Raw genomic sequence first — 22,045 nt, 5'->3', positions numbered from 1 at the left:
TAAACGTGTGTTTCTGCTGATCATCTTTTCTGTCTTTAACACGCAGGAACTCGGTGATGAAGCTGAACCAAACACTGAAACTCTGACCACAGTCACTCCCATCTCTCCCACAGGACCTGAATGCAGCATCCACTGTTTTCTCAGCTCATCTTTTTACTGCGGCCAAACACACTTCACATTTTAAATGAACCAGGAGGGAAACAAACACATGTGAAAGAGCTCAGTTTGTCCATGATGGTTCTCCTCTAGAACCCAAACAAGCTGGAGATAGAACTACACACTGATCCTCCTGTACAAGTACTGTTCCTCTGCTGGTATCTGACTGCAGTAGAAGTAGAAGTACTGTTCCTCTGCTGGTATGTGACTGCAGTAGAAGTAGAAGTACTGTTCCTCTGCTGATATGTGACTGCAGTAGAAGTAGAAGTACTGTTCCTCTGCTGGTATGTGACTGCAGTAGAAGTAGAAGTACTCTTATCTATGTGTTGTGTAACTGCATCGTGTCTCTCAGCAGAGTTTTTTTCTCCTGGTGGCTGCAGAGTTTGTTCTTCAGCCACGTCAAACAAACTGTGCGGTGTGTGTGTGTGTGTGTGTGAATAGAAAGGTCACCGGATCACATTGTCCTGCACTGTTTGCACACTAATCAGACACGGCAAACAGCACAATACTCTGTGTGTGTGTGTGTGTGTGTGTGTGTGTGTGTGTGTGTGTGTGTGTGTGTGTGTGTCATGATCCGGTCTACCCTCCACTTGCAGAGGGAGCCTCTGGAGCCGGGCTGCCCTTCGTCATCGGCGTCTCTTTTCATTTCTGTGGAAATTTCACTCTCCCAACATTAAAAACTGAGCCTGGTGCAGTTTTGACGGAGGGGCGACGCGCTGATCCTGACAGTTTGCTGTGAGGGTTCATCTTTCCCAGGTGGGACGAGGACGTTTGGTTCCTGGAGGTCATCAGGATGTCCTGCCCCTGCTGCTGTGTGTCTCCGGCTGGCGGCGTGCTGGAGGGTAAACACACACACACACCAAATCATGACAGAAGAAGAACTCAGCACTTTTTCCAGCAAAAAACTGAGATGAAAACAAAACAAAAATGAAGCTTTGTTGACAAAAACTATGATGGAGTTACGACGGCAAACAAGGGAAAAAATTACACAGCTGGTGGAGGGTAAAACTGTAGTATTGTAATACATTAAAGTCACAGGTTTATGAGGAAAGAAACTCTCCTGCATTGATTTTCCAGTGCAGAAGGGACAATATTCTGAAGAAAAAAAAAAGAAAAAAAAACTCTGATATTCTCTGAGATTGAGGTTGGAAATTTATGAGAAAAAAATTACAAATTCATAAGAAGAAGAAAAATCAAAAATTGGTGTGTGGTTTTCTTCTCAAGAGGCCCAAGTCAGGACAATCCTTTTTACTAATCCAGAGTAAATTTGTGTCTGTATAATCTCAGAATTTGCCAGCTCTTCTGAGTTTTTGATTTTTTTGGGGGGATTTTTTTTTTTTTTTTTTTTTTTTTGGATTAGCACTTTCATCACAAATTTATTTTACTTGCAGTATTGTTGATGGCTTTTGTTTGCGATTTGAAAAAAATATTAAAATAGTTTTGGCCGCCCACCAGATTCAACTCAACAGCAAGAAAAATTTCTGGATTTGCAAACAAAAGTTTTTCATTCACATTTTAATCACAAATGCATTTTACTTGGAATAAATCATTTTGCAGCGTTCCACAGATTTGCAGTCAAACAGTATTTACTGACTGCACACCTGTTCCGTGTGACAGCACAAAAAATGATTGTTTATCTATCCATCTATTTATTTACTTTTTTATTTATTTATTTATCTGAGGACAACTAAGACTGGAAAAGATTTATGAATGAATGGGGGAGAATAAACCCTTTTTGTAGAATTAATGCACATATTTATACACAGTGCACATACTTGTTTACAGTTTCTAATGCACATATTTTTATATTTTTTGTCTCTTATAATTTCAGTTACGCTTATAATATGTTCTTATCGTGAGAATAACTCCACCTGGCCCAGTTTTTCCTAAATAAATAAAGTTTTTGTGATTTAGACACCTGAGGGTGGCAGTACTGCAGCAGCATGGAGCTAAAACCAAACTTTCCACAAGGAGGAGAAGGTGTGTCTCCTCCTCCTCCTTCCTCTCTCTCTCTCTCTCTCACTCTCTCTGAGGAGTGTGTGTTTGAGTTTGAGTGTGTGTGTGTTTTCTGAAGTGACGCGTCACTCCTGTGTCTCTGCGCTGCAGAAATCAGGTCGCGGAAGCGGCGGGGCAGCGAGCCGGCGGCCGGAGGAGACGCGGCTCAGCTGGTGCGGGAGGCGGAGGAGGAGCAGGCGGAGGCCGCAGGAGGAGAGCCGGGAGCCGGCAGGAAGATGGACATTTCCCTGCTGCGGGAGCGCTACCGCTGGACCACAGAGAGACAGAGACACCAGACACAGGTGCTGCTGTTCAGACAAGGTGAGGAGAGGAGGACAGGTGAACAGGTGAACGGGTGGACAGGTGGACAGGTGAACAGGTGAACAGGTGGACGAGTTTAGTTTGAAGGGAAGTTAATTTAGTTTTTTTTTTTAATCCTCTGAGTTTCTGTGTGTTGCGGTTATTTTGCGGGGAGCGTGTTGTTGTGGAGTGCCACGCACACTTTTCCACGCTCTTCCTCGTCTCACCTAAAGAGTAAAGTCAGCCAGTATAAAAACAAGACTTCCGGGTCCATCTTTCAAAATAAAAGTATCGCTGAATGGTGCGTGCTGGTGGTCCGTGTCCGCGCTGCTTCCCTGATTTGGTGGGCGTGGCCACTCCTCATGATTGACAGCTGTCCTGTGTTGGCACTCGCCCCCAGTGTGAGGTCAAAGTGTGTTTCCACACACAGCCAGGTGGCCCTCTCACCTGCTGGGACGTTAACTGGAAGTCACTGGGAAAGACACCACACATCCTGCCTTCAAAATAAAAGCACCACTCTTGGTTATAAACTTGAGTGAGTGTTTTCTTGGACATTTGCCGCTTTAAAATTGGAAAATCAGTGAAGGACGACTCTGGGGGAAAACAACAACAACAACAAAAAACAGCTTTTATTTTTATTCTTATTATCATTATTAACCATTTGAAGTTTTACTGCAGCAACATGGAATACTGCACACTGACAGGCCTGAAGATGAGCACGTTTTTTACAGTGGCACTCCTAATTTATTTTCTTACCGGTGAAGCAAGACAAATTGACAACATGTGATTTAACAGCAATGAAATAGTTTTTTTTCTCTCACCTCTTTGTCTGGCCCTGAATCAAAAAAAAAAAAAAAAAAAAAAGATAATACTAATAGTAATAAAATTACATTGCATTTGAATTTGTCTGTTTAGATAAATGATGAATAGTGAATGATAAAAAGTTTTGTTATCCAGATTAATGATGAAAGCAGCTGTTTTTTTTTTTTAAATCATTTTACTGATTTTAACCAATTAATTAAAGTGATGTATGAAATCATTTTAAGTTTTTTCACTGATGTTCAGTTCGCAGCCCCATTCAGCAGACATGTCAGGTAGTTTTATCACGTCACCCTGCGGCAAAAAAAAAAAAAAAAAAAAGGGCAAATGTTCCAGATTTTGAGACAGATGCATTAATCACACTTCTAAGTCTTGATCATTTGCAGAACAAAATTATTGAATTGCACTGCTGGTATTTCTTTCTTTTTTTTTTTTTTGTCTTTTTCTCTTTTTCATCTCTCTCTCTCTCTCTCTCCCTCTCTCTCTCTCTCCAGTCTCAGAGGAGCTCTCGGAGGCCGTCAGCATCATCCCGGTCACACAGGGTTTGCTGGTGTCGTCGTCATCGCCGTCGTCATCGCCATGGGAACCAGACAGCAGCTCTGCCGCCGCCAGCCCGCCCGACGTGACCTCTGACCTCGACCCGATGACTTTCGACCCCTGGCACGTCCACCTCGGCCTCCACCGGCGCTCCCAGCACAGCGCCACCTTGCAGCTTCCTCCCCTTGCGACGACAAACCCCGGCTTCCACAGCTCCTCCAGGCTAGTTAATGCTTCATCATCATCTTCATCATCATTATTTTTCATCATAATAACACATGTGGCCGTTATTTTATTTCATTTTTTTTTTTTTGACATTTTAAAGGATTCTCTTGATGCAGACGTTGATTAAAAAATTTCAGAAAACTACACATGTAAACTTAAAAAAACAGTCCTGTTTAGCATGAGGTACAGACTGATGTCAGATTAAAAGTGGATAATCTGATTGTAGTTTGGTTTTCCCTCTCCTGTAGCTCTGTCGCTTACAGAACGTGGATCTACTTGATAGCAGAAATGGTTCTCTAGTCTTTAGACCACAGCAGAACCATTATTCGGTGCTGTGAAAGAACCTTTTGGAAGTATAAATATTCAGCAAATATACAAAAAGACTTGTTGTTTTTATATTGTGATAATACACTTATGTTCCTTCGGTTACAAATTCAGAATGGTCTTTTACTTGGTCAGTGTCTTTTGATATAGCAGGAAGAAAACAATGCTGAAAAATGAGTGCACTCCATAAAAATACAGAAAAGACAAAAAAAAATCAAATGTCTTGGCTTTAAATGACCGACCAACCAAATCCTAGTTCCCCTTTTTTTTTTTTTTTTTTTAAATTTAACGTCTCTTGTTATTTTCCTATTTGACTTGGAAAGTAGATCCGGCAGGAAACTTACACATGTTAACCTTACGCCAGGAAGAAACAATGTAATAGTTACATGAAAAAAATGGGAACCAGGACCATTTTTTTTTTAATTACAATTATTTGTGAAAGTCCTTTTTTCTGTTCCCTCTGCTATGTGGAAGATTCCTGCAGTCGCCACCTGCTGGATCTACTTTCCAAATCAAATAGGAAATTAACAAGAGACGTTAAATAAAAAAAAAAAAAGGGAACCAGGATTTGTTGTTGTTTACAATTGGATAATCTTTGTTGGTGTTGGTTTCTGTGCTGAACGTGTTATTTTGCTGTGGAAGTGAATGGGGAGATACAGATCCAGTGTTGTGGATTAGCAGCAACTAATGAGGAGATTTCACCTCCATGTGGACTCACATCCCACCCACGGAGCCAGACCACACAACAGCTCTGTAAAGGACAATGTTTCCTTTAAATGCACATGACCTTCCTCCTCACGTGGTGCTGTCAGTCATCGCTGGGATTCGCTTTTCCAGGTTACAGAAGGGAGTTGCGTACATTTACAGGCGACAGTGAAATGATGTGCGAGGACGTCTTGACTGACTGGTTTCCACTGTGTTGTCTTTTGTCTCCAGGCGGTCTTCTTCTGTCTCGGAGGCTTCCAGCTCCCGGCAGCCGCTCGGAGGCAGGAAACTGGTTGTTGCGGATTCAGCGAGCGACTCCAGCTGCTCCCGAGAAATCTCCCCCAGCAGCTCGTTCAGCAGCACCAAAGGAGACCACCTCAGCAGCTCCCTGGACAGCAACAAAGCAGATCCAGCCGGCGGTTTCTCCCCCGGCGCGACCCGCGTCCCGATCCTTCGTTCCCTCAGCGGCTCCAAAGGCGATGGCGTCAGCGCGTCCTTGGAAAGTTCCGACACGGATCCTGGCCGAACCCGTCTCTACGGTTCCCTCGACACGTCCGAGAAAAATTCAAGCCCCGGCTCCAGAGAGGATCACATCGACTGTTCCTCTGGCGGCTCCAGGGGATGTTCAGCGGACGATTCGTTCAGCAGCTCCGTGGCGGGTTCCCTCACCAGCTCCGATGAAAGCTCCACCCCGGTCGTGTCTGCCACGTGCTCCACCAACACCTCCACCACCAACCTGGACGAAGAAGAGGTGAAGAAGAACAAGCCGGCGGACGCGAGAAACGGCAGCGCCCCGGTGTTGCGGAGCTCCAGGAAGTCCTCGGCTCCGGCTCTCCGGCTGGCCAGGCAGCTGAGTTTCGGGGGGGTGCAGCCTCAGGGGTCGCTGGGCTCCTCTGGTGGCCCCAGCCAGCTCCAGCACTACTACCCCTTCCCCCACAGAAAGACCCCAAGGAAGTCCGAGGCTGCCCGGAGGCTGGGGATGTACTCATCTTTCTAACAGACGCAGCAGCATTACAACACCAAGCAGTGTTTGCTTCACAATAAAAGTCCAGGAACAGATGTGTAGCTTCCCTGTCCAAAAGCAGATGTTGAACATGTGTGGCACCTGAAGGAGACGGCTACCTTCTCAGACTCTCCTCCAACTCAACGGTTTATCTTGATGGATGGGAGGCAACTTGAGTCCCTGGTTGACTTTTGCAGACTGGGTCGTTTATATTTCACACAGATTAAATGATGCACTTTTTTCTTTTGCACCTCCAGAAATGACACAGCCTGTAGCATTTTGGAAATTAGCGCTTTATTTTCTACTTTTCAGTTATCTATTTAGCACTAGAATGCATGGATCACAGTTTATGGCTGAGGTGATAATCGTAGCACTTAGTTTTTCTTAATCTGTTTTGCAGATGCCGTAGTTTTTGTAGAACTCCTCGGTGATGTAACAAGGAGGTTACTGACTTTTCTTTGACTCCATGTTGTGCCTTAAAGCTTTTGAAGCGTTTGAAATTCACCTTCTTGTTGATTATCCTGCTTACACCGTCGTCATTTACCCACAGTATAAAGGAAAGAGGAGAAAACAATATTAAAAAAAACTCCACTGCTGTGTTTTCCAATCGATAACTCGGCTCTGCTAATCTCTGACAGCTGTGCTTTAATGTTGCTATGGTTACACGTTAGGTTTGTGTGCAATATATGGTTTTAACACACACCTGCCAGCCAATCAGAAGAGAGTACTGGCCCAGACCCAGTGGTGTAAAGCCCTTTGTTGCACATTTGAAAGTGGATCTAAGATTTACGGCCAGTTGATCAGAATATTTGTGTTTTTGTTCCCGTGACATGATTAGCCTGCAGGGTAGCTAGCTAGCATTTTCCTCATCTTCTGATTGGCTGTAGGTCCCTCCACCTGCGTCCAGCAGCAGTTTGGTGCCACCGTTGAGGACGTCCCTTGGAAATCCAAACTGATCAGAGAAGTTCCCAAGTTCTGACTCACATTTGCAAATCGGTGTGGTGATGCCAGGTTGGCCCATCACACCACCTTACTGAGTGGACCCCCCCACACACACACACACACACACACACACCACAACATGTGCTTCACAACATGAAAAGTCATGGTGACAGTAACTGAGGATGTTGAACCCCAGTTTGCATCTAACAGGACACGACCACAGGGGTTTTCAAAGTGCGGCCCTGAGACTCCCAGGGGCCCACGAGGGTCTTCCAGGGGCTCCTCGGCAAAGTAGTTTCATTTCACATTAAATGCTTGTGAAATGCCTTTTCACAGACATTTCAACACAAAAAGATGTTTTCACTAATTTCTTGTTAATTTTAGTCTTATTTCCTGTTTTAAACCATGCACTGATGTCATGGTGATTGGTGTCGGTGTTGGTGTTAGACGCTGAACTCGTCGAGAGCGTCAGCAAACACACCTTGTGTGCTCAGAGGCTGCAGGCAAAGCAGAGCCGTCAGACCTGCAGACACACAGCCAGGCCGTCTGAACACAGAGCCGCCCAGCTCCAGCTCGTCCTCGCTTCACGCTCAGCTGAGCAATGCATGCAAATTAACCTCACTATTTATTTTAGTCATTTATAGGGGTGTGCGATATATAGCATCTCCAATAATATCTTAATTAGCTTAATTTAATCAAAACGCGTTGAGAGTCTGCACACATTCACTGCGTGTGATCAGGCCAGGTGGGACAGACGAGTGCACAAGGAGAACCCCTGCAGTGTTCAGGCGTCTCAACCCGCTCAGCCAGCCGAGCCGCCCGCAGGCCCGGAGCTGGAAAGGAGTGAACAAACAGAAACAGCAGCGGCCTCGCACTCGACCTCGTTAGATTCAACGGCTCGACGTGGATCGTCCTCTCTTGGCGGTTCGGCTTCAAAAAGACAAACGTTGCTCAAAAAAGGTCAATCTGCAGACGATGTCGGAAAGCGGATGCCGTTTAAGACAGAATCTGAAGAATCTGAAAAGCCTCAGGAGTCAGCGGTCGACCACAAGTCACAAATGGCATGAAACAACAAACTGTGTCGGCAGAAGACCTGGAGACAGCTCAAGCAGCAGAGAGAGACAGTTTCCAACAACTTTGACTGCTGTGGACCAAAAACATAGCCTGGCCAGAAATACTGAATGATCCACGTCACCAAACTGTGGAGCGTAAACTGCAGGGGGTTTCATATTTCACCACAACAACAGATTTGATAATATCATTAGCCTAAAAGCATCTAATACAGTGCTAACAAGAGTGAGCTAGTACAATACAAGACTTTGACAAACACATTTCTGAGTTGTTTTTTTAACACATTTTGAGGGATGCAAAATATCAGTTGTGGTTATCAGCAAAATCCACAAAAATATCGAGATATTATTTTTGTCAGTATCGCACACCCCAAGTCATTTATCAAGTAGGACGTCCTGAACATGCTGCGTCTGTCCATCTGGTCGTATGATTATTTATAAAAATAAAACTTTGTTTTTTTTCCACTGCTGGTCAGACTGAGGCAGACGGCTGGAGACGTCACTTTGGGCTCTGATCACTTCCCACGAGCCTTTGTGTGTATTCATGTGCATTAATTGACTAAACAAAAAGTATGTGATGGATTTAAGACCCCCTCTATGACGGTGTATCAGGGCCACTGTTAGGGGAAAAAATACAGCACCGAAGGAGAGGGGTAATGCTACAAAAACCCTCCACATTTCTGAGATTAAAGTGGCAAATTTGCTGATGACAATATTGTGATTCTGGGATGAAACCACCAGGATTTCATTGTTATTAAATCCCAGAGGAGAAAAATTAGTTGTCCAAGTTTTTTTCACGGAAATTTTTAAGTTTTAATCTGAGACTTGTCAAGTTTATTTCTCCTAAATTTGTGAGTTTTTTTTGTCATAAATTTACCACTGTAATCTCAAAGAATATCTGAGTTTTATTCTTGTAAGTTTACAATTTTACTCTAGAAAATTACAGTCAAATCACAGTATTGGACCTCTGTATATAGAATTTTTTTTTCAACATTTTTTTTTTTCCCACTGGTCAGGGAGAACTTGGCTGAAAGAAATATTTCCAAGGGGAACATTATGTAAGAAATGTTTGAGAACCGCAGATCCAGGCCATCACTTTTTTCCCTGCTGTTTATCTTTGATCATGCATGTTAATCTGACAGATTAGCGAGCGCTGTCGACAGGCATCAGGCTGCTCCTCGTCACGCGATGGAAAGCTGTGACGGCAGAGGAAAGAAAACGCCCTCGACTTCTTCTGTTGGACTTCCTCTCTCTCTGAGGCTCTGGATCTCTGCAGGAACACGACTTCCAGCGAGAGGAAACTGAGGATGATGATGTGTGAGGAAGCTGGTCGAGATCCAAGCCTGAAGGCTGAAAGAGACGAGCAAACGAAAGCTTTCTGTTAACTGAGCTGGAGCGGGACGCTGCACCGGCTGCATTGTGCTGTTCCAAAGCCCTAAAATTACAACAGCATTTTTTTCTGCACAGAAAAATATGGATTTTATTTGGGTTTAGCCAAGTGCTGCAACTCCACCCTGTGCTGCTTGAGTTTAAAAAAATAAATAAAATAAAATAAAATAAATAAAAAATAATGCAGCCAGGGTGAAATGGGTTAATATTCCAAGAAAAAACTCTGAGATTAAAGTCATAAATTTACAAAAAAAAAAACAACAACAACTCACATTTATGAAAAAAAAATCTGAGATTATAGTGGCATCGACCACGCGTGAGGTTTTAATCTCCAAATTTCTTTTCTTGTAAATTTGTGGCTATAATCTCAGAATTTTCAGGGGTTTTCCTCATAAATTGGCTGAGCTTTTTCATGTAAATTTACCACCTTATTCTCAGGGATTATCTAGGTTGTTTTCTGAGAGTTTTTCTCAGATTATGACCCCATCCCTCCTCGTGGCTCGGTAATTTGTGACCTAACATGCTGCCGTACCTCGCTCTTGGTGGGTCTTAATGGTTTTGCTGAACATCTAAAGCAGATTCCAGTGTGTGGCTCCACCTGCTGGACTCAGCCTGTAAACACAGCCACCACTCCACATGCAGGGAGCTGTTCCCTGTAGCCTCTGGCCCTCCAGCTGGAGCTTTACTGTTGGAAAAACTCATTTAAGTGAAGGGATGAAAGTGTTTTTTTTGTTTTTTTTTAATGTAATCAGAGTTGTTCAACATCCACTTTGCAATAATCCCACTTCCAGCTGATGGTGGAATATCTAGGAGGGAAGAAAGTTGAGCAGCTGACTTGTTGCAGCGGTGGCTTCCTGTTCCATCACTATTCCAGCAGCACCTGAACTCAGTGAGCTCTTTAGAACCAGACGCTCTGTCACTGATGTTGGTAAAGGCAGACTGCATGGCTGCTGCTGGAGGTTACACACCTGTGGTGACGGGACTGAATCAAACACCTGAACTCACTGATTAACAGGTGAGGCCCAGTACGTTTGTCAGTATAATGTATACATCTATATCTATATCTGTCTATATGCTACACTCTGTCCACTTTATCAGCTCCACCTCTACAGTCTAATCCATAAAGTTTCCTCTCCTGCTGCCTATAATGCTTAGCTTGTCTTGTTGTCACGGTAACAGAGGTGTTCATTCACTTCTATGTTTGGCATTGAGCTCATAGTTAGTGCTGCTGTTGGACTGGACTGCACTTTACTGACAGCTGTTTCCACTATTCTGTCCCCCCTCATTGTATATAAACAGGAAGGACAAAAAACTAGAAACCCTTCTCAGTATAATGCAGTCCAGTAGCGGACCTCTGCAAACTACAACCTCAGTAATAAACACAGAATTAAAGTGACACATTCTGCACAATGTCAACACACACTGAACATTATCAGCTTTGTTCAAAGGCAGAATTGAGCTGAACTGCATCAGACTGGACAGCTGGAGCTGAGGGAGGGACGCTGAGTGGACACACATGCATCATGACATCACTCAAAAACAAAACAGAAGAGCTAACAAAGACATGAAGTGTACCTGTGCAGCCTCTGAAAAACAAAGGAATATATTTTTCACTTTAAGAAACTCTTCACATTAATACACAGACATGAAGTTTCCTTTTCCTTCCTCAAAACACCTTCACAGAGTTCACCTGGCATCCCGCCAGACAGACTCATCCAGAGTTTCCAGTTCAGGTAAGTTTCATCAGAGAGGGAAGCAGAAAGCCAGAAAAACCTGCAGGACCCTCAGAACCTGCAGCAGGTTCCTCTGTTTTTATTTATTTATTTATTTAGTTACAGGTTGGATCTGTCGTTTTCACTGACAATATAATCAGCGTAATCTGTAATAATCTAATAATCTGCTTCACTTCCAGTCACTTCGCATAAGATCTGAGCAGCCGGATCAGATCGGAGCGCGTGGCTGTGTTCGGTGTCCGTGGTGCAGACATACACACACACACGCACGCACGCACGCACACACACATCCAAACAAATGTTGCCCCCTCAAATCAGGATTTTAGAAGTTGAGAAAGAGAATTTTAACAGATTACCCACAAAATGAATGTAGACAGAATTTACCACAGTGGCTGAAAAATCCGCTGGAAGAGGCACAAATGAGATGACAGGTTTCATGTCACCTGTCTGTCCCTCCCACCCAACCCTCCCACCCACACAGACACACACACACTCACGTCAGGTCTTGTCAGCGGATCAGATGTCAGATGTTTAATCTGCGAGGGACAGCCTGGATTACAGCCGCAGGTAAAGGAGCAGATTATCAACATTATTATGATTTTTATCATCCTCTGTTTATTTTAGTTACATATTGTTCCTGTTAACTGTGAGTTAAAGGGATTAATCGAGATTAACTGAGTTTGGTCTCGGTGGGAGAGTTGGGATTGACCTGCTGTCTTCAGGTTTCGTAGAGCGAGTGAAGATGAGAGAATATCCTCAGATTAGATCTGAAACCTCAGATTACAGGAGAGACCCGCTCTGTGCTGGAATGCAGGGAGTTTCGGTAAAAACGTTCTTGAACTTTTTTCTGTATTTAAAGTGGAATCTGCAGTTTCTCCGCTTCCATCTCAGCTGTAAGTGAAGCCCAGGAGGGGGGGTGAGCTCTGATTTGGTGTCCCGTGGGTGTGACCGTCAGGAAGCAGAGGAAAACAAACACAGACACAGACAAGTTGTTTGTGGTTTTTGTTTGAAACAATGGAACTTTGTAGGTGCATTTTACTTTGGGCAAAATTGAATCGTAGGCAACTGGACTTGTATTTGTCGTGTAAATACAAGTCCAGTTGCCTATGATTCAATTTTGCCCAAAGAGAACGATGACCTGGATAAATGAGAATATCCATAGACATAGGTGCATTTTAGTTTTTAGGTGCATTCTTCTCACTGGGATTGTGCGCGGAGTAAGCACAATCCCAGTGAGAAGCTTTCAGGTCCACTGGGGATTAAATCATGGATTATAACCTGGCGGGAGACTCCGCAGGCTGCAGCCCAGCATCACTTACTGGTTTACGTGGCCGGTCAGCTGGTTTACCTGGTGTTGATGTTGTTTTGTCCTCGCGTGACCTGCTCCAGGTGACGGGCTCACACCTGGACGTGTTTGACGTGCTTTGTGCGTGCGGCTCAGGAGCAGCTCACCTCAGCAACAAGCTCCTGCAGGCCCGACGTCAGGAGAGCCACAGTGAGGTGAGCACCGAGGCGCTGAAGGTATTGAACACAAACAAACAAACAAACGGACAGACAGACAGACAGACAGACAGACAGACAGACAGACAAACACAACAAGGAACATTAACGAAAAAATAGAAGAATAGAATAAAACACAGAATAATAGGCTAATCATGACAAAATCAAAATGAAAGTGCTTAGAGAAGGTCCAGGAAAATTAGCACAAAAAAACTCAAACTAAAATAAAGTATAAAAAAAAGATTGACCAGATGCGCAAAAAAATGCAAAAATATTTTAATATTTTAAGGACAACTATATTTGTCATTATTATAATAATTAATCTAATATTTACAAGAATATGAAACAAAATGAAAAAGGAAAAAGAAATACAGAGAATTTTTTTTTTTGGTTTGTTTGTTTGTTTGTTTGTTTTTTGATGTTGAGATCAGAGATGTGATGATTCAAGACGAAACAGTGTATTTTTATTGCAAAAAACAATGAAATGATTTCTCTGCTGTCTGATGGCTGACGCAGGTTGTCTGAGCAGGATGGAGGCGGACGCGGAGCGGCAGGCGGCGCGCGGCGGCAGGTGAGCAGTTTCACCTTCAGCCTCTCACTTTCACCTCCTGAAGCAGCAACAGGAGAACCACTGAGCGTCTGACTTGATAAGAACAACAGCAACAAATATGATGATGATGATGATGATGATGATGATGATGATGATGATGATGATGGTAATATCACCAAGCAGAAGAACAGAAATGAAACGAGGCCCGGCAGACAGTGAGAATATCGACTGAGGATATTTACACAGCGGAAATTCTGCCCTTAAATTACATCAACATTTACTTCAAACTTTACTGAAAACTGAAGCTTTTGCTTTTCCGACGTCACCGAACTCACTCAGAGAACTCCACATGACCCTGCAAATCATATTTATAATTTTTTTTCCTGAAGAATGAACTGAAGTTTAATTCAAGTTGTACATGCAAGGCCGACGATACACAGTGCAACTTACATGCAATTTGTTCCATGGTGTAATTTCATTATTATTATTATTATTATTTTTTATTTTTTTTTTTTATTTTTTTATTTATTTTTTTTTACTGTTGCTGTCACCAGACGCATATGCAGCGCTCCAAGTGACGCTGCGACCCCAGCTCAAGTTTTCCTCGGCTGGAGCTCTGAAACAGCTGCGCACTGTGCGCTCGGCCTGCGCACCTCATGACGCTGCAGGAGTCACACGACCTGCTGCGGCGCCGCTTTCATTTTTATCACCGAACGGGTTTGGAAATATCATGAGTTTGGTGACACGGTAAAAGGAAAAGTTTCTGATAAATGCCGAGATAAATATTGATGTAATGTGGCGGTAATTTCAAAGACAGTTCAAATACCTTACCTGCTAATTATCACCTTCTTACCATGACACTCACAGCGCACTAAAATAAGGAGATCTTGTAGTTTTTCCTGCACTACGGTTATTATCTGGAAGTTGGAAGGTTCTCTGTGAACCCACAGAGAACCTGCCAGACCCTTCAGATCGAATCCTTCAGGGGAACCACAGATTTCCCCTTTTCCGTTTCCTCGGGGACTATTTTCCGTGGCGGAGGAGGAGGAGGGAGCGTTTCAGTTTGAAAAAGTCCTGAAAACACATCAGTGCTGCTGCTTTTAGGAAAAATGTAGAGGACTTTATTTGTGCTTATTCAAAGCGGCACGGAACCCTAGAAAGGAAAGGAAATTACAGTAGTGACCGTGATGACTCTCACGCTGCAACGGCATCTGATATTACTTAGATAAGATAAGATAAGATAAGATAAGATAAGATAAGATAAGATAAGATAAGACTTTATTTATCGTCCACAGAGGAAATTCAGGTGTTACAGGCAGCAGCATTAGGAGAGACGATTCAAAAACATGGTACACAATATACAATATACACAATATAATACAATATACACAATATAAGACAGTGAAAAAAGCAGTATTGTGCAAAATCAGTGTGCAACAACACAGCAGCAAGTGTGTACCATGACAGTGCAGCTTTATACTGTACTGGAGTTAAACAGTCTGACGTGGGGATAAAGGACCTGCGGAAACGGTCCTTCCTGCAGGGTGGGTGCAGGGCGCCGTATATGGGGGAAAAGTTAGGACAATTCCAAGGGCCCTTGCCTGACAGGGGCCCCAAAAAATAGGTAAAACTAACATAAAATTATTGAACCATCATCGAGTAAATATAGCCTATATATATTTTAGAAATAATACTGTCATTATGATCTCTTTGTTTTTACTTGTTTTTGTCAGTAAAAGTTAAAAATCCCCAATTGACCACAAAGTAACCCCCCACCATCTGCATGAAATGGTTTGGTCCTGCAGCCGCGCTAGCTTTTCAAGCCGATCGGACTTTGCGGTTTTTCCGAAGTGATCAACATCAATGGAGTATCTGCCCAACTACACTTTAGGTGCAGAAGGTCCGATAGCAGAGCGGATGGTGTCTCCGCCTGCCGTGCAGGAGACCATGGGTTCAATTCTCCGCCTAGGCAGAGAGTATCATTTCTTTATTACCTCACTTTGTTGTTAACCATGACAGTGAAGTGATTCTTGTTATTCTGCCTCTCACTGGCTAAATGGGACTCTCATCCCCCCTACTCGAGAAAATTTCTGGTGCATGCAGACTGAGTGACTGCTGTCAATACAATCAGAGAAATGTTTATATTTTCTGGAAATCAGAAGATTAAATTGCAATGACCATATAGCCTCATATATGTATTTCACCCCAAATCCAGTGCCCCCACCTGTGAGTCTACAGTTTTGGAGATAAATTAGACCTGCATGCAGGACTACAAGGGAGACAGTGAGCAGTAACCAAGTAACTGTCATGTTGTTCTTTTCACAAATATGGCAATGATGGTCAAAAGTATCATTAAAATGCATAGTTTTGTATAAAACAGCATCAAAATTTTTCGCCGGCCTACTGGCCGGCTATACAAGGGCCCAATAAGATTTCTTTTCATGGGGCCCAAAATCCCTGGCGGCGCCCCTGGGTGCAGCAGTCTGCCGCTGAAGGTGCTGCTTAGGGCCCCCACCGGCTCATGCAGGGGGTGGGATGGGTTATCAGCTTGGCTCCTTCTCTGTCCCACATCCTAGTGTAGCTCTAAGTTATAATTATCTAAATCTTGTTCCATCATGGTGTTTCCACCTGCTGCCTTACACTAGAAGCACACTGTGTTTTTAATCCCCCCCCAGCTGTGTTTTTGTGGACAACCCCCACCTGGACACCCTGGACGAGGACGTCCTGTACCACCTGGCCCTGGGAACCTCCACCCACGACCTGCCCGCCATGTTCGGGGACGTCAAAGTAGGCCTTCTGTTTTTTTTTGTTTGTTTGTTTGTTTGTTTGTTTGTTTGTTTTTTAATGAAACTGTAAGCTCTGTGGTGGTGTGGTTCCTCTGTGGTCATCTGAACTGAACGCCGGTGTGTGTGTGTGTGTGTGTGTGTGTGTGTGTGTGTGTGTGTGTCTGTCAGTTTGTGTGTGTTGGCGGCAGCTCCCGCAGGATGAAGGCGTTCGCTCGCTTCATGGCGGCGGAGCTCGGCCTGCCGGACGCCGAGGCCGACCCCCCCAACATCTGCGCCGGAACGGACCGCTACGCCATGTACAAGGCCGGGCCCGTGCTGTCCGTCAGCGTGCGTAACAACACACACACACACACACACACACACACACACACACACACACACACACATTGTCAGGAACTGCTGGACTGACAGGAAGAGGTGGGCTAAAGTCAAAAGTCAAGACATAAGAGCACAGAACTGGAATAGAGTAGAACAGTCATGGAACTGTTGCCTGACTTTCAGGACGGAGCGCTGTGTCTATGTGCCTTACAAATTAAGAAAAAACTATGTGCCTTGTGTAAAGGTTTTTCAAAAGAAGCCTGTATTTAATCAATATTATTTTAAAAAATAAAATAGAACAAAATCTAATAAATTAAAATTAAAATTACCATGGCACGCCCAGCAAATTTGCACTTTTTTTAAAAAATCAAAATAAAAAAATTGCATTATAATGAATATATAGGCTATTTAAGATTAAATAACGAGAAATTATCATAACATTATAAAAAGTAAAAATAAATTACAGGGAAACCACACACAATAAATGTAGATTTCATACATAAATCATATATAAACGCCTTTCACAAGCATTTAAACACAAGAAATCTGTATTTAATCTAAAAATATAAAAATAACATAAATAAAACAAAATAGAAAAATAAAAGAAATATCAAATATAATGTGTGTGTCTATGTGTGTGTGTGTGTGTGTTTGTCTTGCAGCATGGCATCGGCGTCCCGTCCATCTGTGTGGTGCTGCACGAGCTGCTGAAGCTGCTGCACCACGCTCGCTGCACCGACGTCACCGTCATCCGCATCGGCACCTCGGGGGGAATCGGTACAGCCAATCAGAGCCGAGCTCGCTCATTTAGCCCTTTGTGTCTTTTACAAAGTGTGGAGGGGGAACTTGGCTGCATCATGTTCGTAACAAATGCAATCAAAATGCATGCAGCAGCTGATAAGATTAGAGATTAGAGTGATCTGTGCTCTGGGTTTGGAGGTAATAATGAGTTCATTTGTTTAAATTGTCTGTTCTTGCTGCTAGTTGGTGCTGTTTTAATCTTCACTGCAGTTTCCAGCCAGTAACTGCTTTTAGAGGTACAACCATGACAAGTCGCTGAAAGAGAAGCAAAGCAACTGACTTTTTAACCCAAAGTGATACCACATCACTTTTTTTTTTTTTTTTTTGCAAATTCAGATCTCTTCATCTGTTTTTTTTTTCAGACAAAAATTTCTGAGGAATCTCAAAATGTTTACACTCAGTCATGCTCCCCGTCAGTAGAACCCTGTTAACTCTGGAGACCTTTTGACCTTTTCTGTAGCACCACCCTCAGGCCAAAATGTACCTCCCATCATTCACCAAGCCGGTGGGACACCAGCAGCTCACGCTTGACTGAAACCATCTGATTATCAAAATTACTGTCTACTTATCTATTGATGGACTCATGGATTAATCAACCGATCGTTTAATGAAATCGCCACATGAAAGTGAACAGTCCTGTGAACACCTCACAGTCCTCTGTCCACCAAATGTTTCATGTATTTTTGTATTTGTTTCCTTGGGGGTTCCAGGGCTGGAGCCGGGCACCGTGGTGGTCACCCAGCAGGCCGTGGACGGGGCCTTCCAGCCCAGGTTTGAGCAGATGATCCTGGGGAGGCCGGTGGTCCGCGGCACGGAGCTGGACGGCGGCCTGGTGGCGGAGCTGCTGCTGTGCGGCAGAGAGCTCAGCCAGTTTGAGACGGTGGCAGGAAACACCATGTGCACCATGGACTTCTACGAAGGTGTGGCCTCCACTGAGCTGTCAGTCAGACGCAGAGGTGGACGGTGTCTCAGTCCACCTCCTGCAGGTCCAGGTCTGAGCTTCTGTCTCTCCTGCAGGGTTTCCATCCTGTGAGACTTTCTGCTTCTCCTGCTGGAATTCCTAATTACTTTGCAGAAGAAGCTTTTCCATGCAAAACATCTCATGTGATGCTTTGGTAGAGCAGCCTTTTCTTACAGGCCTTATACATTTCAAGCAATACCAAACCTGTAAGAATCGCTTAAGTAATGGGGTTTAGGCTCTTTCTTAACGAGTAAAACACAGTTTTAGAGAATGAACCCCTGAGGGAATAGTCTAATGTTTTGGGTAAAATCCTCTTTCCTTGACTTCCCCTGCCTGAGACCAGATGTTGGACACCATTTCTACCTCTGTAAATCTAGTGGTTGAGTTCCTATGGGTAGCATTTCCTGTTAGCTTAGCTTAAAGACTTGAAGTCTATGGGAGTCGTTAGCCTGGCTCCGTCAAAGCAACTCTGAAGCTGGCTGATTTACATAGTGGTTCATGTGGATTGGAAATACATGGCTCAGGATTTAAAAAAAGGCGAGGTTGGATGGTGGAACCAGACCGCTGAACACATTTATCCCTCCATCCATCACAGCGCTACGAGGAAAAAGGGTATTTTGCCCAAAGCGTTGTTCTAGGTTCTTCTCTCCTGTTCATTCTCTGTGTACGTTCTCCCCAGGCCAGGCCCGTCTGGACGGAGCGTTCTGCTGCTTCTCCGAGCGAGACAAACAGGAATACCTGGCCAGAGCGTACGAGGCCGGAGTCCGCAACATCGAGATGGAGGCGCTGGTGCTCGCCGCCATGTGCAAGCTGGGCGGCCTGCAAGGTGACACGGCTCTCTCATTTAATTTAATTTAATTTAATTTAATTTAATTTAAATTTATTAAATATGTATTCAGGCCATTTTATTCTGAACTGTTGTCTTCTTTTCCTTTCTTCTCTTTTATTTTATTTTATTTTATTTTATTTAAACATGTATTTAGGGCATTGTGTTCTAAACTAGATTTTTTGCCTCTTTTATTTTATTTCATTTTATTTATTTTATTTTATTCTAGTTTATTTATGTATGTATTAAGGCTCTTTTTCCTTCTCTTTTCCTTTGTTGTCGGTGTTTTTGCTCATTTTTTTTAACTTGTTCTTTTTTGGGGTATATTGTATTTTATTTAGTTTTATTTTAATTTATTTTATTTTATTTAGATATTTATTTAAGTTTTTTTTTTAATATAGATATCTATTCAGGCTATTTTATTCCAAACTGGATCTCTCTTTTTTATTTTATTTTATTCTATTTAGATATTTATTTAAGCTTTTTTTTTTTTAATTTAGATAATTATTTAGATATTTATAAAGGCTATTGTATTCTGAAGCAGCCAGGCAACAGTTCCATGACTGTTCTACTCTATTCCAGTTCTGTGCTCTTATGTCTTGACTTTTGACTTTAGCCCACCTCTTCCTGTCAGTCCAGCAGTTCCTGACATTGTGTGTGTGTGTGTGTGTGTGTGTGTGTGTGTGTGTGTGTGTGTGTGTGTGTGTGTGTGTGTGTGTGTGTGTGTGTGTGTGCGTGCAGCGGCGGTGGTGTGTGTGACGCTGCTGGACCGGCTGCAGGGCGACCAGCTGAGCGGCTCCCATGAGCTCCTGGAGAGTTTCCAGCAGCGTCCGCAGCGGCTGGTCGGGCTCTTCATCCGGAAGCGGCTGCAGGCCTCGGGCTCCGTGTAGCCGCCGGCAGCCTCGGGCTCCAGGTGGCTCTGGTTTTACTGCATGACTTTGATTTCCTTGCTTTTTAGACTCTGCGTGCTGTATGTTTTTGGGGAAATTTCTAGTGGTCGGGGAGAAAAATCAGTATTCACCGAGGCGTTTTATTATCAGTCCTCGCTTCAACCAGGGCTCAGTTTGGAAGAGCAGGGGGATCCTCAGGGAGCAAATAACATCAGTTTCACTTTGACGCCCCCTGCTGGTTCGTCTTTCCTCTGTTTTCCTGCAGATGGCCGTCCGTCACTCCTCTGTGCTCCTTCAAATCCAACGTGCCTCTGACCAGCGCAGGGAAGGAACTAGCTACATGGAATCAATTTACAAATTAAATGTAGCTGTAATCAGTTACAGTTACTGAGAAAAATGTAATTAAACCAGTTACTAATCAAAGTGTTGGTGGTTATAAAGGAGTTGCATCTGAATATATTATTATTGTTATTACATCACTTGTTACATTTGTAACAGCACAACTAGTAATGTGTAACCCTCCCAGGACTGCCTCTAACACAGCTTTACATGTTATTTTATATTGTGTAAAGTTACTTTTCCTAAACCTCAAACCACTTCAATACTGGTGTTGTGGCTGTAATATATTATTATATTATTATATTATTACTATACATCATTATTATGGTATGATAACAGTATTATGATAATCTGTCTGAGTTTTTTTTATGAAAACTGTTTCTGTGCCAAATGAGTTTGTGCCTTTGTATCTCTGGAGGGTTTTTCTATTTTGGATGTTTACACAATCTGTTGCTCTGTGGATTTATGAATTTATTCTGGGGGTTTTTCAACATGCTTGATTCAGAAACTGATGCAGAGACAGCAAATGTTTAGTAGGTGTCTTATTATTAAACTGTAAGAGGAAACTCTGAGGTTTGTTTTGACTATTGACTCATTAAAATAGCATTTACACTTTATTTGCATATGGGTGAAGTTAGAGTTTTGGATAAAATATCTACAGCTTTAAGGTGTTAGGAGGCTTTCACAAGGTTGAACTTTGTCACTCATCTGTAAAACAATTAGCTGCAGTAACTTCTGTATATTTTTACATGTTTTTATAAATGCAACACAATTTAAATCCACACTCAGATGTTAGAAAGTTTTTTGTCTTGAAGGTGTAACTCAGTTTCTGCTCTGAAAACCAAAAGAGCCTCAACGTACAACCTGAACCAGCCCGCTCTGATGGACGATTTGGAGTCAAGCTGCCTGACTTCCTGTGTCTGAGAGCCTGGAGGTGAACTTTGACTTTGAGTGACATTCATGTTGATGTTGTTGCTGCAGTCAGAATCTGAAATCACATCTGTGTATTTGGTAATAATAATTAAAAAAAATTCTTAGCCATTTGAAACCTGAGCAAATTCACTTGATTTCTTTCAAAAAAAAAAAAACAAAAACAGCAATGGAACATCAGTGTTAAATAGACAAAAATAAATAAAATAAATGAATAAATACCAAAAAAAAAATTGAGCTGAAGACAAAGCAAACAAAACCAGATCAAATCATGTTTTTCATTTGAGAAGCAGGACAAAAGCAGCCCCCATCAGGCCAGTGAGAGCTTCTGTCCAGCAGGGGGCGCTGTGCTGTGGCAGGTAAAGGTGCTGAGAAAATGATAAAACCACCACAGCACTCACGGTGAAATGATGATGATGATGATGGTTGTTGTTGTTGTTGTTGTTGTTGTAATTATTAGGCCTATTATTATTATTATTATTATTAGTAGTAGTAGTAGTAGTAGTAGTATTTGTAGTAGTAGTAGTAGATAAATATAGATAGATAGATAAATTTTTTTGATCCCAAACTGGGGAATTATTTTGTTACAGCAGCATCAATAGAAACATAAGAAACACACTGTACAATATACAGCAGATAGATTAAATAAAATAAATGATAAATGTAAACTATATAGCCTACAATACAAGATATACACAGTAAAAACAATATAAACATCTAACAATATGAAATATACAGATGGTGCCATAGTTAAAACAGAATTAATGTATAGTAAACCATGAATGTATGTACAACTGTGCCAAAAAAAAATGTGGTAGTATAAGAGGTAGTAGTAGCAGTAGTAGTAAAAGTAGTAGTAGTAGTGGTAGTATTAGTATCATCATCATCATCATCACAAGCATATACATTTTACAGTAAAAAGGTAATTCGAAGACAATAAAAAGAC

At 42.7% G+C, this 22,045-nt stretch overlaps 2 protein-coding genes across 4 annotated transcripts; both read left to right on the top strand.

Moving 5' to 3' along the window:
* Positions 1 to 199: 199 nt before the first annotated feature.
* On the top strand, positions 200 to 6,678 carry LOC115378740 (uncharacterized). 2 transcript variants are annotated; one of them, XM_030079206.1, is made up of 5 exons: positions 200 to 314; positions 755 to 998; positions 2,263 to 2,472; positions 3,765 to 4,029; positions 5,293 to 6,678. In XM_030079206.1, exons 2-5 carry the CDS (start codon positions 950 to 952, stop codon positions 6,056 to 6,058), a joined length of 1,290 nt encoding a protein of 429 aa, XP_029935066.1. In that variant the 5' UTR covers positions 200 to 314; positions 755 to 949; the 3' UTR covers positions 6,059 to 6,678. The 2 variants fall into 2 exon arrangements, with proteins under 2 accessions (XP_029935066.1, XP_029935067.1); XM_030079207.1 differs by lacking the exons at positions 200 to 314; positions 755 to 998 and adding an exon at positions 2,091 to 2,136.
* A 6,561-nt stretch (positions 6,679 to 13,239) lies between these two features.
* Positions 13,240 to 21,007, top strand: LOC115378745 (uridine phosphorylase 1-like). 2 transcript variants are annotated; one of them, XM_030079217.1, is made up of 8 exons: positions 13,240 to 13,269; positions 15,924 to 16,035; positions 16,203 to 16,361; positions 17,015 to 17,129; positions 17,864 to 18,073; positions 18,794 to 18,940; positions 19,682 to 19,853; positions 20,096 to 21,007. In XM_030079217.1, exons 2-7 carry the CDS (start codon positions 16,018 to 16,020, stop codon positions 19,828 to 19,830), a joined length of 798 nt encoding a protein of 265 aa, XP_029935077.1. In that variant the 5' UTR covers positions 13,240 to 13,269; positions 15,924 to 16,017; the 3' UTR covers positions 19,831 to 19,853; positions 20,096 to 21,007. The 2 variants fall into 2 exon arrangements, with proteins under 2 accessions (XP_029935077.1, XP_029935076.1); XM_030079216.1 differs by lacking the exon at positions 20,096 to 21,007 and having other exon boundaries at positions 19,682 to 19,901.
* Positions 21,008 to 22,045: the final 1,038 nt, after the last annotated feature.

The sequence above is a fragment of the Myripristis murdjan genome, chromosome 20 (assembly GCF_902150065.1).
Source record: "Myripristis murdjan chromosome 20, fMyrMur1.1, whole genome shotgun sequence".
Classification (NCBI taxonomy): Eukaryota; Metazoa; Chordata; class Actinopteri; order Holocentriformes; family Holocentridae; genus Myripristis; species Myripristis murdjan.
The sequence above is the reverse complement of the archived record's forward strand: the minus strand, read 5'-3'. Positions and strand labels throughout refer to the sequence as shown.

Bases quoted from the DNA above. Each gene is read 5' to 3' on its own strand.
- LOC115378740 (XM_030079206.1), top strand. From the start codon at position 950: ATGTCCTGCCCCTGCTGCTGTGTGTCTCCGGCTGGCGGCGTGCTGGAG. The intron at 2,473-3,764 runs GTGAGGAGAGGA...CTCTCTCTCCAG, and splicing joins GGTGCTGCTGTTCAGACAAG to TCTCAGAGGAGCTCTCGGAG. The intron at 4,030-5,292 runs GCTAGTTAATGC...TTTTGTCTCCAG, and splicing joins GGCTTCCACAGCTCCTCCAG to GCGGTCTTCTTCTGTCTCGG.
- LOC115378745 (XM_030079217.1), top strand. The intron at 18,074-18,793 runs GTGTGGCCTCCA...CGTTCTCCCCAG, and splicing joins CACCATGGACTTCTACGAAG to GCCAGGCCCGTCTGGACGGA. The intron at 18,941-19,681 runs GTGACACGGCTC...GTGTGCGTGCAG, and splicing joins CAAGCTGGGCGGCCTGCAAG to CGGCGGTGGTGTGTGTGACG.